General features: G+C 38.0%; 2 protein-coding genes across 2 annotated transcripts in view; one reads left to right on the top strand and one right to left on the bottom strand.

Annotated features, from left to right (window-relative positions):
- LOC123379994 (sperm-associated acrosin inhibitor-like) overlaps positions 1-15,548 on the bottom strand; it is a 114,104-nt gene that overhangs the window by 82,424 nt on the left and 16,132 nt on the right. The gene's annotated exons all lie outside the window — the stretch shown is intronic.
- On the top strand, positions 6,181-15,267 carry LOC102901188 (serine peptidase inhibitor Kazal type 9). The gene is made up of 4 exons (XM_006928017.4): positions 6,181-6,341; positions 7,494-7,519; positions 9,453-9,583; positions 15,041-15,267. Exons 1-4 carry the CDS (start codon positions 6,296-6,298, stop codon positions 15,114-15,116), a joined length of 279 nt encoding a protein of 92 aa, XP_006928079.1. The 5' UTR covers positions 6,181-6,295; the 3' UTR covers positions 15,117-15,267.

Raw genomic sequence — 15,548 nt, 5'->3', positions numbered from 1 at the left:
ATTTCTCCCTGGCCAAAACTGGTTTTGATCAAAGAAAATGGTCATTTCACAACATGGGATGTAGAATTACTACTTTTATGTAATTTCAAAATTGGGATGAATTTTTATGACAAAATTAAAAGCTCTACTATACATCTTTTAATGTGTTAAAGGTATGATTTAGAATCACCTATCTAGAATCACCAGGGATAAATCTGATATGCCACACCGTTTTTGTTTGTTTTTTTTTTATGTACCTGAGTATTTACCCAATTAAGTGTCTAAGATTTAAAGAATTTTAGATTCAAACCAGTATTAAATGGAGTAAATGGAGCATCGTGTCCAAGTGCACTGGCTTCAGAGTCGGAGAGAATTCTGTTAGTTCCCACCTTTGTTGCTATGTGACTAAGACATATCACTTCAATTTTTTGGACCTGTTTACTCATTTATACGATGAGGACAATTATTATATCTACCTCATTGAATGACTATGTTCTTAAGGGCCATAGTTTTTGCAAAGGGCTACACACAGGCCTTTATACATAGTAAGAATTCCAGGGCGTTTAGCTAGTAGTATTATAAAATGTCATATGTCTTCACTTATTCATCAGGGAATGAAGAATATGATCTAACCTTTTCATTTTGATTCAGTGTGAAAATTATTAATAGTCTTTAGAGAATTCTCATACATGGTAATAAAAACTTTCAGCTAATGGGCAGGCAATGCAAATGACACTCTAAATTCTCTTTGAGGATGTGCCTTGTAAGAAAAAGAGAAGAATAAATTAGCATAGAAGTGAAGAATGCGTACTTTGAAGTCACAGACTAGGGTTCTAGTAATATGCTCATCAATTACTAGCTATGAGTTTGGAAAACGTACTTAACGTTTCTCTGTTTGGGTTTCCTTTTTTTAAAGGAAATGTTAATAGCATGTTCCTGAAAAGATTGCAAGAGTTAAAAGGTAAACCACATTAAGGGATCTCAGAGGATTTCTGGCAATTAGTCAGGAGTTCCAAAAATCTCAACTATGGCTATTTTGCCTTCCTAGGATGTATGTAGGCTGACATGACACAAAAGAGAAGACAGAAGAGTGTGAGAGGAATAGGTGAACCTGTCTTGTGAAATAAACAGGATTTTCTGAGCAAATAGTGAGAGACAGTGGAGTACATGACATAGGCATCAAAATACATTACCCTGGGACTGAGAGCCAAAAGACGGATTAAGAACTGACTGTACTATGAACTTTGGGCCACTCACTCCAGCTTTATGAGTCAGAAGTCCTCACCAATTTGCACAAATGGGAATAGAAGTAACCACACTTCACTGAGTTGAAGGGAGGGTCCTGTTAGGACATATGTGATAGGAAACACAGTGTGGTGAGATGGGCACTGGCACTCACGTCAAAGAGTGCTGGCCTCAAATCCACTTCAGCTTCTGATCATAAACCAGGCACTTGTTATCTCAGAATGACTACCATATTTTTTAAATGGTAGTAATAGCCAGGCCCATGTATAATACTTGGGGGCTCAGGGCAAGAATTAAGATGGAAGTCCATATGTCTACAATTTACTTAGCTCAGATATTTAAAATTTACAGCTAACATACATTTAAATAAAATTCTATCCTCCTACCTTGGCAAATATAATTTCACTGCAATGTGAAAGTGTACGTTGAAATTTAAAATTCTCAGCTCCTCGCTGGAATGTAGCAGCATGAGAGAAGGGCACTGGTCCCTCTCTTGGCCTATAATAGGTCTCCTCTTCTCCCACCTCAGTTTTGAAGAGGCTTCTGCACATGGCCCTGCACACCAAAGCCTGTATGTTCAATCTTTACCTGAACTCTGGCAGTTACCCCTAGGTCACATCTTGGGGTGAAGGCTGTGCATACTAGGGAGGATGGACCTAAAGAAGAAATTTACATAGGCCCTATAAGCAGGATCAAGTCTGTTTGTAAAGAAAGTTTAGGAGTTCAGGGATCCAAGGTATAGTCTGGAAGGGGATTACAAGTGTTTGCAGGGCAGATGTCTTTGACCTACAAGCTCTTAGCCTTGTGAGGAGAGGCATAGCTGGAGAAGATCCAGAGGGAAGCCCCCTAAAACTTGGAGGTCCAGGGCAAAGGAGCCCTTCTTGCATATATTGAAAGATGGAACCAGTAATACTTACTTCTCAAAGTGATTACAATCAGCTATTACCTCATACCTATCAGAACGGCTAAAATCAACAACACAAGAAACAGCAGATGCTGGCGAGGATGTGGAGAAAGGGGAAACCTCTTGCACTGTGGGTAGGAGTGAACTAACCTACGATCCAGCAATTGCACTCCTAGGTATTTAGCCCAAAGATTACAAAAATACTAATTCAAAGAGATACATCCTGATGTTTATAGAAGCATTATCTATAATAGCTAAATTATGGAAACAGCCCAAGTGTCCATTGACTGATGAGTGGATAAAAAAGATGTGGGTGTGTATATATATCACTATATATATATATATATATATATATATATATATATATATATATATATATAATTTGGCCATTAAAAAGAATGAAATATGCCATTTGCAATGACATAGTTGGAGCTAGAGAGTATTATGCTAAGTGAAATAAATCAGAGAAAGACAAATACCATACGATTTCACTCATGTGGAATTTAACAAAACAAACAAATAAAGGGAAGAAGAAGAGAGAGAGGCAAACCAAGAAACAGACTGTTAACTGTAGACAACAAATTTATGGTAGCGGAGGGAAGGTAGGTGGGGGGTGGGTTAAATAGGTGACGGGGGTTAAAGAGGGCACTTGTGATGAGCACAGGGTGTTGTATGGAAGTGGGTTGAATAACTATATTGCACACCTGATACTATGCTATATTGCAACTAATACTACGCTATATGTTAGCTAACTGGAATTTAAATAAAAACTTTAAGGATTCACAGAGGGCACATGGAAGGGAAGGGAAGTACCCAGAACATGTAACGATGTTAACAATGTTAAATTATGTTATTGTGGCTGCTGTTATTATTATTATTGTTACCATCATCATCATCATCATCTTTATTATTAGAATATGCTTGGAAAACCACCGGGAGCTATAGGAACACGGGCAGTATTTTGGTAATCCTGACTCCTTTTGCCCCTATAAAACACTGAAAGTCCTTGTCATCAATTATTATATCAAGAACATAACATTTGTCACGCCGTGAGTTTAAATAAGCTCTTCTGGGCTTAAATATTTTAAAATCCATACTAGCAGCCTAAGCAGCCTAAACTTTCTTTTCCTAAATGAAGCCTTCTCACAGCTCAGCAAATATTTCTAGCATGCTTTTACCATCTCGAATCGCTGAGACAATTTAGTAATCAAGATGAATTCTCTTGATTGAATACAATGCAAGTATAGGAGGCCTGGCTAGCCCTACTAGACCATCTGTCTTCGTTCCATCCCACTGTCCTTGGTCACTTCAGCCCCACGAGCACAGCACTTGCCTCTTCTTTTCCTTTGTCCTTGCCTTTACACCTTGCCTTTACACCGGATATCCCTTTCTCCCACGTTCTCTCCCTTGCCCCAGGCAACCGCAGCCCCATGACTATCTTCTGCCTAGAGGATTCCGAGATGGTCACCTAACAGATGGGTGGATATATTTTTCTCCTGAAAGACATTGGGACAACACATTTTTAGGACTATTGGGAAATCATAGAGTCACAGAATCTCAGCTCCTGAAAAAGACAAGTCTTATCGTTCAACTTTCTGTTCAGAGAGGAATGTTATTCCATATCCCTGAGAGATTGTCATTCAACTCTTGCTTCTGACTGGATGGCCCTGAAGATGAGCAAGTCAGACCATTAAAAGGCAGCCTTTCCCACTGACACCTTGAATGTTCAGAAAATTGTTTGCTCACAATCTCTCAGCCAGCACTTGTTGAGGCATCAGGTGCTGGGCACTGGGTTAGGGGCCCAGGATGCAATGATAAGTAAGATCATTCTTGTCCTCAATGAACCCTTTATGTGAGCCAAAATGCTAAATAATACAGTGGTTAGGTTGGTGAGCTCTGAAGTCAGTTTTCCCAGATTTAAATTCTGCCGATAATACTAACAAAATTTCAGCTAAAAGATGTTGAGACTCTAAGGTAAGTTCTGAGGTTCTAATGTAAAACATGATGACTATAGTTGAAAACAGTGTATTGTATAATTGAAATTTGCTAAGAGAGTAGAATTGAAATGTTCTCTCTCTCTCACACACACACCCCAAAGATAAATATATGATGGATGTGTTAATTAACTAGATGGGGAAAATCCTTTCACAATGTACAGGTACATCAATCATCACAATGTACACTTTAAATATCTTACAATTTTAGGGGCACCTGGGTGGCTCAGTCGGTTGAGTGTCCGACTTCAGCTCAGGTCACGATCTCACGGTCCGTGAGTTTGAGCCCCGCGTCGGGCTCTGGGCTGATGGCTCAGAGCCTGGAGCCTGCTTCCGATTCTGTGTCTCCTTCTCTCTCTGCCCCTCCCCTATTCATGCTCTGTCTCTCTCTGTCTCAAAAATAAATAAAAATGTTAAAAAAATAAAAAAATAAATAAATATCTTACAATTTTATTTTGTTTATTATTATTATTTTTTTATTCTGGAGAGAGAGACAGAGAGAGCAAGTGGGGGAGAGAGGTAGAGGAAGAGACAGAATCCCAAGCAGGCTCCATGCTCCATGAGGAGCCTGACATGGGGCTTGATCCCAAGACCCTGGGTTCATGACCTGAGCCAAAATCAAGAGTTGAATGCTCAACTGACTGAATCACCCAGGTGTCCCTCAATATCTTACAATTTTAAAATAAAATCGTTCTAAGAAGTCCTGGCAAATATTTTACAATTTTGTTTTCTAGTTAATTAGTTTATAAATAATTGTATTTGTATAATACAATTGTGGTTAAACTGACTGAGCAGGATTCTTGCAAAAACTAAGTTTGACAAGGAATGGCACACATGGCCTTGGGAGAAAGTTAAGGAGTCTTAATAAAGTTTAGTCAAGCAAAGAATCTTTGTCACAATGCAGAAAGAATTATCTGTTCTAAAATAGTCCATCTTTATTATTCAAACCACAAGTGCTTAAGAGAACTTGGTGTTCCTGGGAAATCGGAGAACTTATCATACTTTTAGAATAACACATCCTTCCTTAAGAGGTAAGCCTCGTGTCTTTATTTTAGTAACAGTATGAACTAAGCCTCATTTCACCTGGTCATAACACAATGTTCAATACGGAATTCTTGATTTTTCATGATCTCTGGGTCCCTACCTTGCTATGCAATCCAAGTATTATAATTGAAATCACATGATAGACTTGAGTTTCCATGTATAATCCCGATTATTTCTTTAACATGCTTTGTGTTAAATATGATAGTAGGTGCCATGACCAGGGATGTGGCAATAAAAAAGGATAACCACAACAGATGAACACAGGGAAAGGGAAGGAAAAATAAAAACAGAGGGAGGCAAACCATAAGAGACTCTTAAATACAGAGAACAAATTGAGGGTTGCTAGAGGGGAGGTGGGAGGGGGGGGATTGGCTAAATGGGTGATGGGATGAAGGACACTTATTAGGAGGAGCACTGGGTGTTATCTGTAAGTAATGAATCACTGGGTTCTACTCCCGAAACCAATACTACACAGTAGGTTAACTAACTTGAATTTAAATAAATAAATTTTCAAAAAAGGATAAAGAGATTGTTCTACTAAGACAGAAAAATTGCCATTATTGTTCTATTCTAATCCATCCGTTCTCAACTGAAGAGGTGAATCAGACTCTGTCATGCAATTTAAGTGTGTGTGTGTGTGTGTGATATGTCTGAGTCACACTCTGGATCCACTGAATCAGAATTTTTGGGAGGAAGGGGAGACAGACATGTACATTTCAAAAAACAAAATTTTTTTTTCCCAGAATTACTCACTTTAAGTTCATCTTTTTCACATTTGTTTCTTCTTGCTAGTTAGTAAGTAGAACACGCTTCTATGGAACTGAATAATAATTTATCAATCAAACAAATCAGTGGTAAATCATGCTATCATGCCATAGCTGTACAGCCTCTTAGAAATGAAATATTTTGGCCTGCAAAGTGTTCTTGGTCTTTGGTGACCTGGTTACTCTGCCTTGGTGTCACATGTAAATAGATCATTTGCAAAGTGACTTCATAATGGGTTCTCAGGTTCTCAGAAGGGGGTAGAACTCTCAGTTCATCAAGAGAATTGAGCCTTTGAGGATTTGCTAGGAAGTTCTTGACAGAGGGAACGCCACTAGATGAATCACATTGTTCCTTTTGGGAGAAGATGAAAACTTTCTTTGTGGCTATTTTGGCTACCGGTTATTTCTCATGTAAGGATTTGTCAAAGAACTTTGGGGAGGGAGTAAACATCTGATCTTCCAAGGAAAGTAACAAGCCAATAATAACTGTTTTCTAGATGTATGGATTTTTGAAACTTGAAATTTCTCTCAGAAATGAATTTATTACCTCAGCTAGAATGAGTATCAGTGGTGAATCCATTTTTCAATATTCCAAAAACTCTGCCATAGACAGGCTCAGACTTGAGATAGCTTAAAGAATGATTTATGAGAGGTGTAATCACTATTGGACAAATAATTTGGTCTGTTGAGTTGATAGGCAATTTCATTTCTCTTCTCTTCATACTTTCCCACTATACTCCCACACACTGGCATTGAGTGTGTGTGTGTGTGTGTATGCGTGTGTGTGCGTGTGTGTGCATATTCAAATACCTTCTACACAAAGTAGTATCAGTTTCTAACATGGCTTACTATTAGAGCACAGCCTGATGTTATCAAATCTCAAGAGAGGGCTTAGCTCTTCAAATTAACTCCAGCAAAATTGGTAAGGAAACCCATGAGGCGAAATTAAATCTGCCAGCGGAGATTTGATCTGGTGAAGTAGAAGGGTAGGCAAGGAGGACACTCAGCTGTAGCAGCTGAAAGAAGTCAAGGCTGTTAAGTAGAATATAAAGTATGAAGGTTATAGGAACCATTTGGGTAAGCAGTTGTTGACACAGGGATCCCAAACAGAGCAAGAGCCTTCCTTATAAGCACATTGAGTTTAAAAAGAAGATATTTAAGACAGGCAATAGTCAAAAAAGAATGCAGGTATCTAAGATTACTGTCAGCAGGTAGCCAGTCTATCAAGAACTAGACTTTTTCTAAAATGGGTCTACACAATGTCTGAGCAGCCCAACTGTGGATGATATACTGAGTCCCAGAGGATGAATCTCTCCTGACTAAAGCCAACATTAAACCTAGGAATGGGTTATGGTTGAATTCTCAGGTGGGACAGTAAGTGTGCTTGCGGAGTGCTTTGGGAACCAGGCACGGCTAGGCAAATCTTACTTGAAGGAGCCACATATTTTTCTATGATTTTCATGGTTATTAATTTAGATGGGATTCCTTAACGGGTTAATTAACTGTTCACATCTAAATACTATATTCTTACTTGATCCTTTTTCCTAAACATTTTTGTTTCAGATATTTTTGGTAACCGGCCACACAAGGTAAGTTTTCTACTTCCTACGTGAGAATGATTTTTACAGTCTTAGGCTTCTACTATTTCTATTAGGTTGAACCATATTAAACCACATGAAATTGCTAATATTTGATCATTTCTGATATATGTGATGGCAATGCATATAGTTCAATCTACCCAACTCTGTCAAAAGAGATCCTAGGGTAAACCAGGACTCATCCCTGTCTTTACTGCACCTCTATTTCCTTATATACCACCAGCAATTAAAGCTCCTAATTTCTGGGGGTTTTCCCTCCTTCTACATTCATTGCTGTTGCTTGCATTTAAGTTCTCCTCACTTCTTGCCTATATTATTGTCTTTCTGTACTGAGTCTGATCCAGGAGTTGGCAAAAGATGGCCACTTTGTTTTTAGAAAAAGAGTTTTACTGGAATGCAGCCATGCTCATTAGTTTATGCATTGGCTCTGGCTGCTTTTAGGCTATGTGAGTTGAGTAGTTGCAACAGAGACCATATGGCTTAAAAATTATAAAATACTTGCTACCTAGCTCTTCATAGGAAAAGTTTGTCAATCCCTATACTAATCTTTTCCACACTGTTAAATATAGGCCTTCTAAAATACAAATGTGATTGAGACATCTCTCTCCTTAGAACGGTGACTTCTAGTACTGGTGGGAGATAAACCTTTTTGCATGACTTAGAATACCTTCTTTAATGCAGCATTTCTCCCTGAAAGGAGAATTCCCTTTTCTCACCTTAGGTTCTAGGTGACTTAAATTATTTTGGGCTCCAAGCTATTCCAATTTTGTCTTTGTGTATATAATTCTAATTAAATTATCCTTCTTTTCATACTCGTATTCAATTTTAGAAATCATTTTCATCTCTTAAGAGTACACCAAAGAAAAACTTTTTTTGGTAAAGCCTCCCCCAAACAAATCATGTAGCCTTGCTCATTAAAAAAGGAGATGACAGACATAAACAGTATTTCTCAAAAAGTGACTTGAGTACCCTCTAGTAATATTAGTGATGATTTTAGCTAATTTAACAGTGAAGATTTTGGTTGTAATCATTATAACTGTTCTTTGATGTGTGTTAGAAAAAAATGTAATTACAACTTCAAATCCAAGATATCGTGGATATTAACGTTTAGGACATTTCTAGGGTGAGTAGTCAAGTTTAAAAAGGAAACCCATTCAGTAAAAAATACTTTTAAAGAAAAAATGGCACAGGAATTTGGAAGGAATCATGACCCAAGGGACTGAAGTTGGCAAACATTGCTGTAGGCAATGATAGCCACTGAAGTTTTGTAGATATGGTAGCACCCTGATCTACGGATATCTAAATATTACGTGATCTGAGTCAATGGAGTAGGAAATAATGCTTTATCTGCTCATTACATGGTGCTTATGAACTTTCCAGGCCCCCCTGTAGACAATTTACTCTGTCACTCAACTTCCTCTGGATCCAGCTTATTCCAACTCTGGGACTATGAAGGTAGAAAAATAAAATGGGGAGATATTGAAGAAATCTTGTCTCACTATTCCAGCCTCCTAATCCCCAGAGGACTGGTCTATAGTGAATAGCAGAGTAGGACCATGCAGGGTATTCCAATCTAAGAACCACAGTTAAAGGGGGTTTTGATGAACTAACATGATTCCAGAAGCACTTCAACAGTGGTTGTAGTCATTTTTTGTCACTTCCCAGAATGTTCTTTCCCTTCTCCCAGATACATATTACACAGCCAAAGGTCAGGGCTATATGGCCTCAGCTGCCTTTTAAGTGGAAACCCCAAAGGCTCCAGCTGCTGAATTTAAAATAAGGAAGTTTTGATGTTTAAAGTGTGAAAGAAGACATATTTTATCATTATCTCCTGTCTGCACAAAATAAAATTCCCAAGCACTTATATTAGAAGCCATTAAGAGATCATTACAGGATAGAGTTTGACCTGTGAGTTTTGTTTTAGGACATTCCATGCGGTTACTATCAAAAGAAGACCATACAACAAAAATCTATATGCTCCATAAGAGCCAGCCCATTATGCGCTTCTAATAATGTTACGTATTCTAATTCCTGCGTGTACTGCTTCGCTAACATGTAAGTGAAAACACCAAACCCAAAACAGAAACTTGTTTTGAGAACTTAACGTATAGCTGACTGGTAATATATGGAACTTTTGAATCATTATACTTTACACCTGAAACTAACTCTGTATGTTAACTACACTGGAATTAAAATTAAAAGAAAAAAAAAAAAGCAACCCCTTCTACACATTTTGGAATGTGTGTGTGAAACCCTCAAGATGTGATTCTGGAAACTAAAAGTGTCCTTGGAGTTTCACTCCAGCCGGCTGAACCTCAGGGGGATGGTGGTAACAGGTACTGAGCAACTGAGATTCTGAGTCCTACCTCCAACTCCAGCAGAGAAGTCCCCCTCTCCCTGTTCTGAACATTAGGTCTCAAAGTGACATTATATGTGAAAAAAGTTTCTGTTCCTAAAATGTTTGAAAATCAAAGCTGTGAGAAAAACCACCCTTTTCAAGATAAGACTGTGGCAATAAGTCTCAGTACTCAGTCAGAAGACCTTGGGTTGAGTCCTGCCCCTGCAGGGCTAAGTGATCCTGGGAAGTCTTGTAACCCCTCCATAACTCAAGTTCTCAGCTATAAATCTGAAATAATATTTCCTGCTTTATTGCTAAATACGCTGTGACAACACTGACACTTCTTTCCTGATACTTTCAAACATACGAAGCTCTCTGCTGCTTCAGGACCTTTGGGCAAACCATCCTCTCCTGCAAGAAGAGTGCATGCTTTTCACAGGACTGGTTGTGTCTCATTGTTTCGGCTTCAGTCTAAATATTTCTCCATTACAGATACCTCCCCTGGCCATCCTGTCTAAAGTAGATTTACTTCTGGTATTTTTCATGTTAGTATGCTTCTGTTTCCTTCATAATTCTTACCAGGTATTTTATTTTTACGTTTCTGTTCCTTTGGTTTTGGCCTAACAACAAACATAAGCTCCATGAAGTCAGAGGGCAATACAACCTAGGACAGGTAACTTAGCCTAAGCAATTACCCGAGAAGTTGACGGTGAGAACTGAAAAAGCTAAGGCCTAAAAGGAGCTTAGCATAATGCTTGTCATATATCACCAGTGTCCTTGTTGTGTTGTTTCCAACTAGATGACTTACCAACCTGGTTTGCCTGAGACTGAGGGTTTTCCTGGGGCGTGAGACTTTGAGTGCCAAAAGAGAACGGTCTCAGACAAATCAAAATAACTAGTCACCTCACCATCAGCAGGCTTTCCTATCTAGCCCCTTAGTTCTCCTTCCATATTTACCAACTTTTTCTTTCCCTCAGAAATATAACCTGTACCATCGTCATCCTCAACTAGTGCAACAGTACCTTCCAGACAACCTCAAAACCGCATCAAATAGACTTCCTATGTAGTGGTCACGATAAGCTCATGGCACATGCTGAGATCCCTTAGAAGAAAAAGAAATTGTACAGACTACCCCTTCTTCCAAATTTATTAGTAGCTCTCCACTTCCATCCTTCCTTCAAACTTACTGTTTACCCTCTTCCCTAGGATCCCAAGGTTTCGGGGAAGTGAAAAATAACTTCTTTATTGCTAAGAATTTATTTTTAGGATTTTAATTTAAAAAGAGTGAATCATAAATTCATAAATTCACTGTTTTAAAGTGTACAATCCAGTGGTCGTTAGCATATTTGCACCACTATCTAATTTCAGGATAAATTTCATCGAAAGTCTGTATCCCTTCTACCATCCCGCCAGTACCTGGCACTCACTGGTCTACTTTCGTCTTGATGGGTTTGCTTACTCTGAACAATTAGTATGAATGGGATCATACAATACGTGGCTTTTTGTTTCTGGCTTCTGTCATTCAGCATAAGGTTATCAAAGTGCATCCATGTTGTAGAATATAACACTTCTTCATGTCTTTTTATGAAGTAATAGTCTATTGTATGGCTATACCACACCGCTTTTATTTGTCCATTAATGGGCATTGGGTTGTTTACATTTTGGGCTATTGTGAATAATGTTGCTCTGAACATTCATGACCAGGGTTTTGTGTGGACATATGTTTTCATTTCTCTTAGACATATATCTAGGAGCAGAATTTCTGGGTCATATACTAACTCTATGTTTAACAGTTTGATGGACTGCCTGTTTTTCAAAGCAGCTGCAACAGTTTACAATCCCACAAGCCATGCATGAGGCCTCAATTTCTCCACATTCTCACCAACCCTTGTTATTCTTCAGCTTTTTTATGATAACCATCCTAATGGGTGTGAAGTGGTGTCTTGTGGCTGTGATTTGCATTTCTCTAGTGACAAATGATGTTTAATATCATCTCATGGACCAATTAACCATTTGCTCAATGCCTATTCAAATCCTTTCCTCACCTCTCAATAACATTATTCACCTTTTTATGGTTAAGTTGTAAGAGTTCTTCATATATTCTGGATACACGTTCCTTATCAGGTATTTATTTGCAGTATTTTCTCCCATTCTGTGGGTTGTCTTTTCACTTTATTAATGATGTCCTCTGAAGCACAAAATATTTTCATTTGATGATGTCTAATTTATTGTTGCTATGCTTTCATTGTCATATCTAAGAAAGCAGTGCTTTAACCCAAGGTCCCAGAGATTTACTCCTCTGTTTTCTTGTAAGAGGCTTATACTTATTTTTTATATACTTATGTCTTTGACCCATTTTGAGTTAATTTTTGTACATGGTATGAGGTAGGATATCCAACTTCATTGTTTCATATGTGGATATCCAACTGTCCCAGCACTATTCGTTGAAGACTGTTCTTTCCCCACTGAATTGTCTTAGCACCCTTGTTGAAATCAATTGATCACAAATATAAGGGTTTATTTCTGGACTCTAAATTCTATTCCAGGTTTGTATACCTATCCATATATTGATACGACACTGTCTTGACTACTGAAGTTTGCCATCAGCTTTGAAACTAGGAAGGATATATTCTTCAACTTTGTTCTATTACTAATCGTCTTGGCTATTTTGGGCCCTATCCTTAGAAAGTTATAAAGGTGTTCTCAAAGAATAATGTACGGATCAGTTTAGCATAATAGTTTTAAGAGTAACACACTAGGGAAAAATTAGATACTCTAATAATTGATGATTGGCTTCAATAATCTGTGGTACATCTGTAGTCAATTCTTCTTAGGAAACAAGTCAGGGAAGCAGTTGTGTCATTGTTTATAGGAGTTCTACAAATATCAATGCTCCAATGCCCTCTGACTTTGCTGGAAAGAAATTTAGTATTTTCTAAGGTTTTCATTTTCTAAGTAGTTCTTAGACAAGTACAAAGACATTAGTAGCCCTGGAAGGAAATATATTTTTCTCAGATAAAATCTGCTCCTTTTCCTATTGTGGTACCCCACTTAAATACCCTTGTCCATATTCATCTTCCTGGTGTTTGGTACACCTATGTCCTACTGCTAATCTTTTTGTCTCAGGCCAGTGGGAAATCCATTCAGCTTGCCCTCCCTGGTCATTTCAGAGAGTTCACATGTAAGAATTATCTGAGTCCCCAGCTGTCACATATATCTCCTTTAGCCTGAAGTTTCTTTCTTCTCAGATTTTCATTCCAAATGTGGGGCCAGGACACATTCATGATAAGCTGAGGGCACCAAGCACAACTTTATGTTATCTGCATGTGTGCCTCCCTCTCTCCTTCAGGTTCTAGTTCAGGTTCTGCCAGTACATTGTTTCTGCATCCTGGGGAAGTCAGAAGGTTGATCTGCTTAAGCACACTGAAGACTTTGGCGCAACATTTTGTTTAAAGGCTCATCCTTTTTGAGCCATGTATGATAAAAAGAAAGTTTACTAGATATTATGTATTTGGTTTTCTAAAAATAAGCATGACACAATGTTGAGCTAAAAAAAAGAAAATATAAGGATACAAAATGATATGTACTGTATGATCAGACTTTTGAAAAATACATTTATTACGTCTACAGGAAAATATAAAATATATGAAAGAGAATACATGATGAGGATCTTTTGAATACTTATAAATAAACCTAACGTAACTTTTGTGCCTATTATATGCCAGGCACTGTGCATGCTACTCCATAGTAATTATCTCATTCAATATTCAAAATGATCCTAGGAAGGAGGTATTGGTGTTAACTACCATTTTGTAGATGATAAAACTGAGGTTGAGGGTAATTTAGGGATGCATCAAGAAGTCATAGTTCACTAGGGGAGAAACCAAGAGACAAGTATACCAATCTGACATCCAGAACCTTCAAGCTAAACTTCACATTATCTTTAAAAAAATTTTTTTTAATGTTTATTTAGTTTTGAGAGACAGAGAGAGAGAGAGAGAGAGAGAGAGAGAGAGAGAGAGAGAGAACATGAACCGGGGAGGAGCAGAGGGATAGGGAGACACAGAATCAGGAGCAGGCTCCAGGCTGTCAGCACAGAGCCTGATGCAGGGCTCGGACTCCTGCAAGATCATGACCTGAGCCGAAGTCAGACGCTTAACCGACTGAGCCACCCAGGTGCCCCTAAACTTCGCATTATCTTATCTCATGATTAGAATCTCTATTTGGGTAGAGTTTTAGGATTTTTCAGAACAATTTCTCATATTTATCCATTTGTCTCATGAATATTTAATAGGCATCTAGTAAGTTCAAGATACTGTGCTAGGTGCAGAAATAGAATATAAAGCCTGCCACAGCTTAGAAAGTACTTTCCCAAACAGGGCACCTATGAGACCCACACCAAAACTGTCTGGTAGGAAGGGATGCGATTGATTATTCCCTTTTTTGCATATAAAAAGAAAAGACTCCAAAGTTAATTGTTGCCTAATGTGAATTAGTAAGTATTTGCAAAACATTAATGTTTTTATTATTTCCCAGTAGCTCCTCTGTGGCTATTAATTTTTTTAAAAAAATGGTCCACTTTTTCATGAAAAATACAATAGCAAAAGCCTACTGACTATAATTTAGCACAAAATGTCGTCATTGGCTTGCTGTCGTTTCTTACTGTATTTCTGCTGAAGACGACAAATATCTTCTGTTTTCCACATTGCTGTATTAATCTTGCTCTTGACCACTATGTCCTTTGCCCCCACCAATAAAAATCCTTCCTGTTTGCAGTTCATAGAGAACGTTCACAGTGAGCCTCAAAGAGTTTTCTCAGTAGGTACCCATAATCATGGCAGATTATGGTAATTCTGGTTCAGAAAAGTGAACAAAGTTCCTCAGGGTACCTCAGGGAATCATTTTTGTCCCTCCCTATACTTCTTAATATACAGGTTCACTCATTTGCTAAAAGCTCTAATAATTTTTCCCCATGATTTCAAAGTAGAAGAGTCACCAGGGTGAAGGAAGAGTGAGGGTAGAGCATACCTTTATAGCTGTGTGCTGTTTAAATCAGGGGTTTACAAATCAAGGCCTCCCTTCCCTTAAAATCCTTACTAAAATACAGCTAGATTAGAAGAGAAGGTTATATTGAATACAAATAGTCTCTAAATGTTTATATCAATTTCTCTTAGAGCTTTGAAACACACTTTGAAAATTCAATACAGTGGAAAATGCAGAACGACTAAAAAGTCTCAGAATGAGACCTGATTTTCCTTCATTCGTCAGGACTGAACCCATTTGAATTAAACATCATCTTTCTTTCAAAAAGTGGAATTCATTACATCACTTTATTTTTAAAAAATCAATAAATCTTATGCTATGGAAAGCCCCTCTGTAACTCAAGATATATTTAATGAGATGTGCCAGAATTGTGTTTGTTTCTAGAAATACAGAGCTGAGTTGAAAGTGACCCCTGACTTTGAGCCACTCACAGTCTGTTATGCTAATTGGACAATTCATTCATTTACTCAAATATTCTTTAAGTACTTATGAGAGTGAGAGATTTGGTTAAATTCTGGGACCTCAGTGGTAATCAAAACAGGTCCATGTCTTCGTGCAGTTTACAGTCCAGCAAGGGAGCAAGAAAATGAATGATTATTTAAAAATATGACAATGTGGGGGTGGAGCCAAGATGGGGGA

This window comes from Felis catus, chromosome A1 (genome assembly GCF_018350175.1).
Source record: "Felis catus isolate Fca126 chromosome A1, F.catus_Fca126_mat1.0, whole genome shotgun sequence".
Taxonomy (NCBI): Eukaryota; Metazoa; Chordata; class Mammalia; order Carnivora; family Felidae; genus Felis; species Felis catus.
Note: the sequence above shows the minus strand (reverse complement) of the source record. Positions and strands in the feature narration are given on the sequence as shown.